Source organism: Aythya fuligula, chromosome 2, assembly GCF_009819795.1.
Source record: "Aythya fuligula isolate bAytFul2 chromosome 2, bAytFul2.pri, whole genome shotgun sequence".
Taxonomy (NCBI): Eukaryota; Metazoa; Chordata; class Aves; order Anseriformes; family Anatidae; genus Aythya; species Aythya fuligula.
The window spans coordinates 32,276,906-32,291,434 of record NC_045560.1 but is presented as its reverse complement, the minus strand read 5'-3'; the positions used below and the strand labels follow the sequence as shown (position 1 = coordinate 32,291,434).

Sequence of the window (14,529 nt, the reverse complement as noted above, 5' to 3'; positions counted from 1 at the left end):
GAAAGAGCTCTATGCTACCCGTACTTTGTTCTCTCAATATTTGTAAGAATTTGGAAAAAAATACATGTAACGAGTACAACTGCCCCTCAGCTCACAGATCATTATTGTCTAACTTTATCAGCAACCCCAAAAGATCTATATAATTAAGATTGTTGTATCTGGGAGAATTTTATGGGGGAAAATGCAAACACACAAAAAAAATTGACACTGCTCTTTTTGACATAACATTTACTCTTTAGACTTCTCTCTTCTATTTCCTTATTTTGACAACACTGTTTGGAAGTATTGTTTAGTTATAGTTGGTTTATTTTCTTCTACCAGAGTTTAAGTAAGCTATTCTGGTTCTCCATGGGCATCTAGAACATTTACTTTAGTGTTGCGAACATTTATTATGGTGTTTTTGTTGATTTTTTTAATGTTGCAGTAAGTTCACTATTCACATTTAGATACAATGCATACATTACATTGATAAGGCATATAAGGTAATCAAATTCTACCAAACACTGAAAACTAGTTACCATACAGTTTTAACAGCAACTTTCATGCAATTGATAAAACACTTCGTTTCTTCTACTTTTAAGATTTGCACAAACACACCATGTATTCGCACAAGATAACATGAATTCATTTAGTTAGGCAATATTTAAATAGCAGACAGTGAGCTCAGAACAGTAGACAGAAAGGCAAAAATCTGCTTTAAAGATAGAAAGATTAACACAGAGGAATATGTTGAAAATGAAGCCAACACACATAAATTCAAAGCATTTTTGTACAGAGCCTTATTTATACTAGGATACAGACACCTTATATGTAGACAGAACATTAAACTGACTGACAGACATGAACATTAGAAAAAGGATTCATGTCTGTATTATGTGCTTACCTCTAGTAAAATTTGAGGGTAAAGAGTAAAGCCTGAATAGTCATATTCTAAAATCTGTACATATTTGAACAACGAACAAAGGGAAACCTGCTGAAACTCAGTTTATAAATTGCAATAAATAAATAAATAAACAAATAAATAAATAATAAAATCACAAAGATATTGCAATATATTGCAGAATTAGATCTTAAATAAAAACTAAGAAAAAATATTAGACTTTTTCCAGTCTCCTTATTCCAGTCTCTTGGCTTCCAAAGAAAAAAGGTGTACATCGCCATACTGTGGCCTCATTTTATTTGGTGATACAGTTGATTATTTCTGTAGCATGCTGGGTCAGAACATTGAGCCGCATCATGCTTGGGCACCTACTGTACCTCTTCCTGGACCTTGACAAAACAAGCACTCAAAACAACACAATAACACAGTTGGTTGCTCCACAGTTTGGACTATCTACAGCAGAGCTCCTCTGGTGTTTCTGTGACAAAAGGAGATAAAACCAAAGCTAGGAACTTTTTCCCTAGAGCAACACGTGGTGACTATGGCAAGGTGTCAATCACTCTTCTCCTGTCTGGACAATGGGAGCTTACTCTGCCCAGATTCCAAGTGGACCAAAAGCCACCCAGCCAATGGGGCACTCCGGGCATGTTGAGAGACAGGCTGGAACTACTGTAGACCATATGACCTTCACAGGTCCTTTCTAACTTCAACCACTCTGTGATTCTACTTAGAAGTTCACAACTACATACCTTTGAAAAGAAAACTGTCAGGAAAATACCTTGCACTAGCTGATTGTAGCTACACGTTACCAAGGACAGCTTTCTCAGGAACCTCTGTTTATTTCATATGGAGACCAGGTACCTAATTCAGAACCACACTAGAAGCTCTACATTCTCCAAAATCAGGTGTTAAAGTCTCTTATTTTCTACATGTCTACATGTAAATCCCTTAACAAATACAACCCACAGGTCTTAAAATTAGCAGTGCTTTTACGTGGCATTCATAGCCACTTGTTTTTCATGGAAGGGTTTATTTTTGCTTCACTGTGCACAAGCATTAGAGTCAGGAGTGAATGAAACTAATACGTCATTTTTTTTGTTGAAACTGCTTTAGTTATTATACAGAAATGTATCCATTCCTTCTGTCACAATTGATATTCCTTATGTTTATATGTGTATATATATATGTACATATATATATATATGAAATGGTGTCATTATAAAGTTATATAGAATGGCATTTCTTTAAATGTAAAAGGTACTCCATAGAGTATACCTGACAGGATGCAAACCCTGAAGTGGCCTTCGTGCCATCTTTAACCTTCTTACTATCTCTGACTCAGTTAACTCCTACAGTAACAAATATCAGGGCTGCTTTCAACCCCAGCTGCCTACAAAACTCCCTTGAAATGGTACCCTGAAGAAGATAACCATATTCTTACCAGGTCACTTCTGCTGTAACATGATCCCAAGCTATGCCATCCAGCAGGGAGGGTAAGAATAAGAATGGTGTAAGAGCGAGGCAATCCTCAGGTACCTGTTTGGGACAATTTTACAAGCTATTCATACTGCCAGAGCAGGAGCCAGTATCTGGCCCTGGGGGTCTACGAATGCAGTGAACAAGAACCCATGATTTAACACAGCAGTGTTAGCAGCATGTAGATTTGCCAAGAAAACAGTAATGGACATGAGGGAATACCATTTTGTCTTGCAGAGGAAGCTAGCAGAGGCCAAGAACACAAAAATGGACGTTAAATGTTTAACTCTGATGGAAACAAAGAGTTCCCTGTTTGCTTTCCTGCAGGTCTAAAAGGATTGCACTGGAGAATATATATGAAAAGTTGGTGCTTGCAGGCTGACATATATACAACTGTGACAGCCTCTTTAGCCACAACTAGTGTGAACTATATTGGGAAAAAATGCAGACAAACAGTTTTAACAACAGAGTGGTCATGGAGATAGGTTGCATACCACACATATAATTAAAGTTGTACTACTATATGAAATAATAATAGTAATTCAGATATAAATATAACCATAATTGCTGGGATAAAGTTTCTAAGAGATAGTTCCATATAAAATTTTGTAATTTGGTAACTTTGTAAAAGCAAAGAATATAAAGTACTATCTAAAAAACTCTGTTGGTAACTTTGATGGTTGTTATCAATCGTATCTCTAAGACTAGTAAAATAAACATTCATTTATGACTGTTCTTCCATGCTACACATTGTTAAAAATTCTGAGTCTGAGTAGCAGGAAAAAAAAAAAAAAAAAAGCTTCCCTTTGTAGCTGCTACAAATTGCTTAGAATTTTTTGTAAGGCAGAGGGAGAGTGTTACAGAGCAGAACGTGAGACAAGGAGGTAGAAATCTGACCCGATGATCTCTTGAGTTCCCTTCCAAACCCTACAGTTCTGTGAGTCTGTGATTCTGTGAAATGAAGGTAGGGCAGAACGTGCACGAGAGCTGTCTAGGAGCCACCTGAGCACAGGGCAACTCCCAGGAAAGGAGATTTTCCTACATAACCAGAAGAGTTATGTGGTATTTGCTGTTGTTCCAGCATGAATGGAAATTTGCTGGCCTGAAATACTACCAGAGGAAGGACACTGTAGGACTAGGAGGACACTTCTCACCCCTTTTCTTTTGTTATGTCTTTAGAAAGGCAGTTCATTGTAATTTTTGATCTAATAAAAGCAGTAGAGCTGGGAAAAAGGAATGAGTGATTTTTACATGGAATACTATAAAGACTAGAAAATTATGAGGTGGGGGGTATTAATTAAGCTAATCCTGTTTATTCACTAGACTAGTACAATTTACCTTATGATTCTTCCATAGCCTTGTGTAACAAAGACCTTGAAGTCAGTAATAACCAAGCACATTTGGAATGAGAGTTTCAGGTTCAAGTTATTCAGGAATCACAAAGACAGCAGAGTAACAATGACCAAATGCAGGAGATTTATTTTGGTATTGATTCAACCTGACATATCAGAAAGAACCATTCCAGGAATGTATCAGATTCTGGTTCGGAGGAAACTCATTTCAATTGCTTTTATTCTGTTAAATGACCCCTGACTACCAACAGGGCAACCCTACACATGTGTGTGCTTGCACTTGCACACACACACACACGATAAGGAAGAAAAGGAACTTGTACTTCTCTTGATTCAGCTGAAATAGATGCAAGATCTCTCTTAATTTATGTCTTTTTTCTTGAGTGCTTTTTTTGCAGAATTGCTTCTTAATTCATTCAAACTTTTTTTTTTTTTTTTTTTTTTTTTTTTTTTAAGGAATAACCATATGAAATCTACCAGCTCTTGACAGTTTACTATGTAGGTCTTTTCTGTTTCAAATTTGTCAAATTAAAAATATATGGCACTTATGTGTTTCTATCACAGAAAAGAGTGTTGCCATCACCAATGTTGACATATTTAAAGGATATTCAAAGTAAACTATAGAATAATCCTTATTATGGGTACTGTATTTAAAATAATTAATTCCAGCTTGTAGTAGTACTGAATAGGAACATCTGAAACTGGAGAAAAAAAACACCAGAAATGCTCCTTTTGAATTTTCACTAGTACCACAGTCTGCTCTGGGACTGAGTTGCCCATTCTGATGAAAATTAATTTCCCAGTGCATAGGGTGGTTCTTATTGGATGTACACTTTTTAAATTACATTCCTCACTGATATCTTTTCTTTTATTTTATTATCTGCTAGTCAACTGTAAGATATAAAGCAACAGACAAAGAAATGCAAATTTTGTTACCAAAAAAGAAGATGCATTTAATATTCACAAAACAGACCACAATAAAACAACTGTTATAAGAACAAATAATATTTTGAAGGACATTAGACAGCAAAGTACAATTATTACAAAATTATCATACTAACATAATCACTTATTTGACTTTTGACTTCTTAGTAGTATTAGATGCACCTTAGAAGTACCTGCTGCACAGGATTGGGGAGAGTTTCTTTGTGCATAGATGCTTATGAGTGAAGTAGCACACTGGGCAGGAGGTGAGGTGAGGTGAGGTGAGGTGAGGTGAGGTGAGGTGAGGTGAGGTGAGGTGAGGTGAGGTGAGGTGAGGTGAGGTGAGGTGAGGCGAGGTGAGGCGAGGTGAGGCGAGGTGAGGCGAGGCGAGCATCAGAGCTGATGGATGGGAAGCAGCAGGGGGCCTGAAAAAAAAATGGGAAGGCAGGGAAGGATGGCATCTCCCAGTGCCGCCAAACCATTAGGCCACATGGTCCTCAAATCTGCTTAGTTATTGTCGGGCATTGACTGGGACACTGTGAAGTGAAGCGCTGCCTTCAGGTCCTACAGAAGGTTTGTATAGCCTGAGTCTCCATATGCACCATTTCCTTCTCCTTTTCTAGCATATCTCTATTGTGGCCATGCAAGAGAGGAAGGAGATCCTTAAAAGACAACCCTCCTGTTATTTTCCATAATGACTTCAGAAAAAAAACGCTCTCTCTGCAGATGGAGATTTTTAGGACTCTCTTTCTGAAGTAACTGACCTTAGTTAGAGACTAGAGACAAATATTTCCAAGTTCAAAAGCCATACCATGTGCAAGAAATCATATGCAGGGCACTACCTGTATTACTTCCCAAATCCCAAGAAATATATCATAAGACTTCTCTTGTGTGTTGAAATTATTTATTAGGTATATCTAATGTCTACATTGGAACTACAGTCACCCAGTTCCATGTACTCCACTCTACTAAAGGTGGTTAGCCAGCATAATAGCAAAAATCATCTACACAAATCTCTTTGGGAAATGGGAAAGGAGCAAAGGCAGATAGAGCAAAATCAGTTAGATGGGAGAGCTGTGACAGTGATGACATAAAATATAAATACCCCATCAGCCATCACCAGGTTTCCTCACTTATAAAAAGCTTGAAAAAGGGCAACCTTCATGTAATCTTTAAGCTCATCTCATCATATGGTAATATTGTTAATATGGCATCCATCAAACATGCAAATAAACTCATGAAAAAAGGAAAAACATAGCATGTGGCTCAGTAAAACATCACTTTTATCATACTACATATTTCACTGGTGTGATTCTTTATTCTCTATTAAAATTATCTCAAAGGAGTATCAAATTGATCTCAATGAATGCTCATTATATTATTAAACAAACCCAAAAAATCCTTAATTTTGATAGGTGATTTTACCTACCTGATATAATCAAATTAAAAACATCCTGAATTAAGTCTCCCCAGAGAAGGGGATTGTCTTGATTAACAATAAATAAATAAATAAAAACAAAATAATAATAATAATAGAAAAACCAGCCTCCCCCTCCAACCAATTTACTTTTACAGCAGCAGCAGAATTTCAGTAAACCCTATTGTTTTACATCCTTAGCACTGTCATATTAATGCTTTTGCCATTTGTCAGGAAGATCAAAGAAACCTGATGTCTCACAAGAGGTTTGAACTATGGTGGAGAGAACTCTAACTCTTGGCAAGTTTTTGAACACTGTCCAAATCAGATGAACAAAATGTTGCTGTTCTGAAGAGACCTATGTGAAATGGGACTGGCAGTCTCAGGAAATTCAGAATAAAGTAGAGAACCTTTTGCCTTGTGTACTACTTTGACTCACGTCCAACTGTGCAGTGACAATTGCTCTCAGTTGCTCTGTAGGCTCACAATTGATTTTGTAGACTTACCATTTTTCTTAGCAGCACATACTTACAGCATAGAGCTACTACTATCACTTTATGCAAGCAATGTCAGCAGAGACTGGAGTAAGCATGGAAATTGAAAAGTTGTTTCCTTCCTAAAATGGAGTTTAAATGTCAGATGCCAGTCAGTATGGGACAGTCTATGTTATTTTCTGTACTCCAGGCAGTGAGGAGGACATTTGTCTCCAGTACTGTAAATCCTGTGGTGGTTTGTTTGTTTGTTTTTCTAAATTGACTGCATACATACCCATAAAATAAAATATTATATTCACTTTTATTTTAGGAAAACCTTGTTAGACTTTACAAAAATACATGCATTGATTCATCAAGCTGTAAGAAATGTTTGAGCAGCTTATACCCAGCTACACTGACAAATTTGGCAATTCTTACATCTAAACAGCACTTAAACAAATTACTTCAATGTCTCATTCCTGAGGCTTCTTGTCTCAAACTTTGTCTATGCTATAAAGTTTTACTCTAAGGTTACCCTTATGTCTCCAGAACTGTTTCAGAGGAAGACACCTATGCTGGGCCTGCACCAAGCCTGTTGGAGTTTAAGAAGCATTTGGACTGTGCACTTAGTCACATGGTCTGAATTTTTGGGTTGACCTGTGTGGTGCCAGGAGTTGGACTTCATGATCCTTGTGGGTCCCTTTCAACTCAGGATATTCTATGATTCTATGATTCTTTCTCCATTGCACTGGGTAGATAATCCACTGCCTCTTCTGCTGCAGTCTGAATCACTGCCCTGTGGGAATTCCCTGCTCTGTATTTTAAGTCTGCCACTGTGAACTGCAGGACATGCAGCTCTTCTCAGGCAACTGTGGGATTTCAGAACAAATCTGTGTGTCCTGTCTCATAATTTAGTATTTTTCTTAAGATGACATCAAACTGACAGTGCACCATCTGATAACAATCCATACTATAAACTGCCAGGGAAAAATTACAGCATGTTTCCTTACTTGCTCTCATCTTGCTGTTTACATGCTGCAGAGCTGTTATAGCTTATGCACAATTCTGGAAGGCCTTTTTTGTCATCCAAAGATTCTGAAGCTGTGGCAGACCTTTCCAGATTCCCATCACAGCTTAATCCTCCCACTCAGGGCTCACAGTACAGGCCCCAGATGGTTACTTCACATGCATATTTGCTCAGTGAATGAACATGAAAGTGGTCAGCTTCACTTACTTCCTCTCAGATCTTTACAAGTATGTTACAGAATTGGCATTTTACCTGTACTAGAAACAGCTGATCAGTGCAACACGTATGTTTCTAGAGGAGGAATTGCAGCAAGATCGAAAAGCAATATATAAAGTCATCATAAATGTAGACTGACACATACAGATCTGTAGGGCTAAAATCTCACAGCTACCTAAATTCTCATGTGAACACCATGTAGAATGCCTCAGAATACACTGCAAAAAATCCCTTGATACAATTTACTATATAAGAGTATTGAGCAAAATCCAGGTTTGTATGCAGTGACAAAGTAAACATACGAGGATTCTGCCCAAAAATATCAGGATCAGTTTATTTCCAGAACTTCTGCTAGCATGTTTTTCTTCTGTCAGCCAGGCCTTAATAACTTTTCCATGGGTTTCTTTCATTTTAAATTATAAACACCACATGCAGATTGTTAGTTCATACAGTCAGCATAGTGGCACGTAAGCCACTGGACTTCATGCTGGAAGTACAGTAGCAGGTTAAACGCGTATTGGGAATGGCATGAGTATTGCTGATTCGCTTTCACAGCAAATGTTTTCCATTCCTACTTTCCTCATGATTTGGGGTAAACCAGTGACTTGGCACATGTTTTGAACAATTACCTATGTCTCAGCTGGAGGAGGAATGAGATTGTTCCAGTCCTCTCCACTGCAGATGAAGATTCTATTTAGGATCAACAATAATTTTACAGTAAACTACAAATTAGTATTAAATTTAAAGTATTTATTTACAGTTTGTTGCAACTCCAGCAGCAACCAAGGTCTCACAGTGGATGATGTTTGATTCTTTCCATCTGTCCATCACACAGATAAATAATCAAGCACAATCACACCATGGAAAGACACCACAAAAGCACAAAGATAAACAGCATAGATTCTCAGCAGACACTGCTTAGGCTAACTGTGCACAGGGCATATCTCACTATTCTTATCAAAATTTGCTTGCATATCATCTTAAAGACTGACATATGTCCTACAGTCACCAAAGGCAAAAAAAAAAAAAAAAAGGTAAAAAGCCCTACTTCCCTTTCATTAGTCTCGTTGTGTGGGAATAATGTTTAGTGAGTTGTGTATTGAATCCTACCGAACCCTGAAAGCTGAAGTGCCCATCAGAAAAGATCTGCGAGATCCCATATGGACATGCCTCTCCCTGATTTGAGATTTCAAAAATTATAGCATCTTGGTGTAGCACCTGGCTGATGATTTCAGTATCTGAACACAAAAGTTTAGTAATCACATTTGACTGGGTCAGAGATATAATACTGTATTTTAACTGAATGCTCCTTTACATACCTATATATTTTATACCTCTTTATATATATACATGTACACATAAACATATGTACTCTTCACCTAATATGTAGCTAATGTATTTTGACTGAAATAAGACAGATATAGAGGAAGAAAATTCCCAAGTTCCATTACATTTTGGAATTTTTGGGGAAAAAAAAAATCATTGTATAATGTTAATTTTAAAATATTTATTCCTATCTTGATTTTGCAAACAGGACTGAATCCATTAGTGTTTGGACTGGAAAGAGTATAAACAGTTTCATTAAGGAGACGTGTTAGCTCCAACAATGTTTACTGGGGCAAGACTGCATCCAGGCTGCATATGGTGTACCTTTAAATAGGGCTGTTAAAATACCAAATAAAATGTCAAAGTCCGTCAGGTCTGGAACTTTTATAAATTGTTTAGACTGGGGATAATTTGGGTTTTGTACATCATTCTTTGCGGATCGTGCAGAAAGGAGATAGGGAAGAAAAGCTGTCCAGGAAGAACAATGAGGGACAGTCAGTGTGGAGCTGCCGACGGGAAGGTGTATTCTGGATCATTACTCCCCTCATCAACAGCGTCCCTCTTCCCTGACAACCTGTTTGCCCACCGATTGCCTCCCCTCTCTCTGGGTGGCATCATGAGGTCATGCACGTGACTAAATCATATTAAAAATAAAAAAAAAAAAACAACACACACTTCAAAAGGCAGTTCCACAGCAACTTGCCAGCTACATGCACGCAACAAGTAACTTCACCTCAGGCTGTAGCACTCTGAAGAAAACAGCACTACTTCAGAGCATCAATGGCAAACGTATCTCCTGTGAGGCTCAGTGGCCACCTCGAGGAGCCAATGGGGCTGCCACACCTTGGTGGCCATCCTCCCTCTTCCCCTCCCGCCACCCAGCAGTGCGGAGCGGGCGAACAAGGCCTGCCTTCAGCCCCCCTGGACCTCCCTGCCTCCCACCCACCGCGTGGCCCGGACCTCACCTTCAGCTCCCGGGAGGCCACGCGGGCCGCCAGCTCGATGACACAGCCCACCGCCATGCGTGCCGCCCCAGCCGAGTGCAGCTCGTTCCAAACGGTGTCACTGTCCACCTGAGCAAACAGCCGGCCCCAAGAGAAGGGCAAGGGAGAGAGGGAGAGGGAAAGGGAGAGGGAGAGCATGAGAGAAAACAAACCCGTGAGGGAGGGCTGGCAGCGTGACAGCCCGTGTACAATAACATCAGTCTTCCGTCCGGGCCAGCTGAAAGGCCTTCTGGACATGGCTTTACTTATGCTTTTTCTCTGCACGGGCTTCTCCAATGGAAACACATTCCTGTCATGCCTCGCTGCCATTCCCTGTTTAGATTTCTCATTACAAACAGCATTACATCGGCCAGGCTGGGCCTGCTCACCGGCCAGTGGACGCCCTGCACCGGGTCCTTACATTGGTGGGGATGGGGGGCTGCCAGCGAGGGACATGAGGTCCCACAGGAGAAGCCACTGCTGTCCCAAAAAAGCATGCCGACAGAAACTGACCAGCAGCCCAGATCATGATGTGTTTTAAAATTAGCAGTAAAAGCTTTTCTTTCTTACCCAGGCAGGCATCATTTTTAAATGACTGAAATCACAATGATTCACTGTTTAGCTTAATTTCACTACTTACCATTGCCATAGACAAAAAAATAAAATGAAATAAATTGAAGTACCACCCTTGCTGTATCTCCAGTTTTGATGGACTGCTAAGTTTTGACTGAAAGGCTTTAGATCACTCTTTATAACAGCTTAAACATTATATGAAAATATAAAGATAAAATAAAGATATTTTAATTGTAAAATATAAATAAAATATTATAAAGACAGCTAAGTAGTACTGTTCTACAGCTTCAATCAGTAACCCAATATTTTACTTTTGAAATATATTTTTAGTAACTATTTATTTGCAGAAACAAACAACATAGTATAGATGAAATGTTGCATATCCCTTTTATGCTACTATGCCAAGCAGACATGATGGTGTGAAACAGTCTGAAAAAAACATCTAGAGAGACAGCCAGACTTCCTTGATGCTCCATGGGAAGTGCATTTAGTAGTATCATACTGCACAAATTTATCATGAAAAGAGAAACGTTTAGGGATAGACAAAATACTGTGGCAGATGCTATTTGGATAACTTCCAAGTACACTGAGACATGTTATAAGTTTGAACCAGAAGCTTCTGTTCCTAATTTCTTAAGAAAGAGAGAAAGAGAGAGAGAAAGAGAGAATGAGAGAACGAGAGAACGAGAGAAAGGAAGGAAGGAAGGAAGGAAGGAAGGAAGGAAGGAAGGAAGGAAGGAAGGAAGGAAGGAAGGAAGGAAGGAAGGAAGGAAGGGAGGGAGGGAGGGAGGGAGGGAGGGAGGGAAGGAGGAAGGAAGAAAAAGAAAGAAAGAAAAGAGAAAGAAAAAAGAAAGAAATTAAATAATTGAAAATGGATGCAAATGCTGCTCGACTGTGGAAGTTCTGAGGAATTCTCTGATTAGTCATTTGAAACAGAAAGAAGCTTGATCTTCTCTCTACACCTGTCAAATGTCTTCACCATTACTGTTACAATAATATTATATTTCAAGCTACTAAAATGATCATGTTTTTCAGTTTGCTGGACCTGAATTTTCTATCATTTTGATCAGTTTTGTGTTCATGCAGCAGAACTAATGAAAATAATTCCTATTCACAATAGGCCTGAATAAAAAGCATAGACTGTTCTTGCAAAGTTCAGAATAACAATAATAACACATTTTGTTTTCATCTGAGAATCTCAAAAAGTTGTCTAAACACAATTAAGCATCATCAGCTTGATACAGGATGATTTATTAAATTTGTTTTGCAGACTGGTAGCCTGAGACACAAATCAGTAGGTAGCTCAGGAAATTACAGCAAGAAACCAGAAAGAAACCAAGTAGTAAAAATATCATGACGTATTTAACATTAGGCAGAACTTCAGGTTCTCTCTCTGCTGCTTTAAAGCAACTGTGAATCAATTTTATTTTTAAAACAAATAAGGAAATAAATAAGTAGAGGTCATTGGTTAAATCAATTTAATCAAACCATAATAAAGTTTGAAAAATACAGTGCAGTACTTTAAATAAAGAAGTATCAACAAGAGGGCTGGGAGGGAGTACTTTCTTGCCATTTTTATGGCTAGCAAATTAAGGATAACATGAAGGAGTGGCTGATGAAAATGATTCAGTGGCAGCTGCTCGGTACACCAGGGCACAGGCAGGAGTCTGCATCCTCAAAGGGACTATGATTCATTTCCAGGAAGGCCGATTAAGTTAAAATTGTAACCACAGCTTGAGAGTACCCACCCTTCAAGACAGTTGTCTGCTCTGACACATGAGACGGCAGTTTCTCCAACTGCTGAACACCGAGTATTGGCCAGGATACGGCATTTATCATTTTCCACTTTCAGCTAAGTGTGAGGAGACTGAACCAGGACAATGAGACCAAATATCTTCTACTACAATATTCCCTTCATTACAGAATTGTACCTGGACTGGATGTAAATGGGCAATCAGGAGACAAAATAGCATTTCTCAAGGAATTTTTAGAAATGACCCCCTAAAAGTACACAGGAAATTCAGGATATTTTAGCTGATCTCTTGGGGAATATTGTAGTTGATCTTCTGGGCATAGTACATACAACAAACTGCAAATTCTTAAAGCCAGAGTTAGCCAACTGAAGCTGCATATCTTAGTACAGAGTTATTATAAGAAAACTAACATACTGATATGAATATAATTACCCTGAAAAGGTAAAGTATTATAAATTTGGATGTTAAAATCTGCTCCATAGTCATGCAAAATTCAGACTGAATTTTTGAGGAATATCTCTTGAAGAACAACCTAGAAAACTTTCATCCTACAGCCAAAACTTTAGCTGTCACAACTAGAAAATATCCATATGACATTCCATTTTATCTCTCTATTAATGCAATATATTACCTTAAATATTACAGGTGCTTAAACAGAGATTTTTTTATTTTTTTTTTAGTGTTATTCGATTTTTTTGTTTGCAACTTGCTGTTGTAATACAGTGATATAAGTGGCAAATCTGTTAAAATTACAGCTACTATCTGACCTAGTTGTCATGCTGTATATGAAATACAACTATGTAAAATCCTACTGGATGTGCTTTTTATTCCTGTGAGATGAAGTGATTGGATTTTATATGAGTAAAGAGTATAGGATTATGATTTCTGGTTCTCTTTCAGGTATAGATCGAATTTATCTGACAGTCATCTAGGTGCTAAGTATGCATAACCTTGTGACAAATGTAATAGCTTCTAAATCACAGTCTATGATAAAGTCAGATGGAATTTAATAAACTTTTTTTACTTTTTAGTTTGTCTTTTTCTTTTACTTTTGTTCTGTAAGTGCTTTGGAGTAGCCTAAGAATTTAATAAAAACTCCCTTGATTTTGGATTTTTTTTAGAGGAAGTTAAAAAATTACAGAAAATATAGATTTGTAGTTTGGTTCTAACAGAGAAATTCTGCTTAGTTACATGCATTATTTTAATTCAAGAATCCTTTTAAAAATTGTCAGTGTAGGAAAGCATTTGGAATATCTAACCAAAATGAAAAAGAATGGTTTTTCAAAGCCTCAAAATGTCAGCGGTAAACTATGAGCATACCACACGTTTCGTTATCAAAAAGCCTATCACTACTGCAGCTCTTCAAAGAAGGATTGTGCATGATAACAGCTAGAGCCAGAAAACACAAGCCCTATCTGAATACTAAACTTTTAAACACACATATGGATTTACTTCAGTCTGAGTTTCCTGAATGAGCAGTGTAGGCTGTAGACTTTTTCAAGCACATCTAGTATAGCTCAATCATTGGCATGTGTAGCAAAGCTAATACTCTGTAAAGCTACAGATGATAGAAATTAAGCTACCTGTCCCTGAAGTGGATGTGGAGGCATTAAAGAGGAAAGGAATGACTTAAGTGAAAAGAAATGTAGGTAACTTTTCCTGAGTGAATGCTACTAATGTTTCAAGTGCTGTGTGCAGAAATACCCTGCTTTACACAAAAGAGAGAAAGAGAGAAAGAGAAAAAGAGAGAGAGAGAGAAAGAGAAGAAAGAGAAGAGAAAGAGAGAGAAAGAAAGAGAGAAAGAAAGAGAAAGAGAGAAAGAGAGAGAGAAAGAGAGAAAAGAAAAAGAAAGAAAGAAAGAAAGAAAGAAAGAAAGAAAGAAAGAAAGAAAGAAAGAAAGAAAGAAAGAAAGAAAGAAAGAAAGAAAGAAAGAAAGAAAGAAAGAAAGAAAGAAAGAAAGAAAGAAAGGAAGGAAGGAAGGAGAAAGAGAGAGAGAAAGAGAGAAAGAAAGAGAGAAAGAAAAAGAAAATGAAAGAATATGAATAATATGAATGTTTCCTGCAAGAAGTACCAATGTGATAACTTGAATTTCACAATGAAGACTTTAAGCATACTGAAAACAAGCTAA

General features: G+C 37.8%; 1 protein-coding gene across 1 annotated transcript in view; it reads right to left on the bottom strand.

Annotated features, from left to right (window-relative positions):
- The window catches only part of HDAC9 (histone deacetylase 9), a 472,308-nt gene that overhangs the window by 101,492 nt on the left and 356,287 nt on the right, over window positions 1-14,529 (bottom strand). The window contains exon 18 of the mRNA XM_032181790.1: window positions 10,057-10,164. Within this exon, the coding sequence (XP_032037681.1) occupies window positions 10,057-10,164 (108 nt within the window). The remainder of the gene's footprint in view (window positions 1-10,056; window positions 10,165-14,529) is intronic.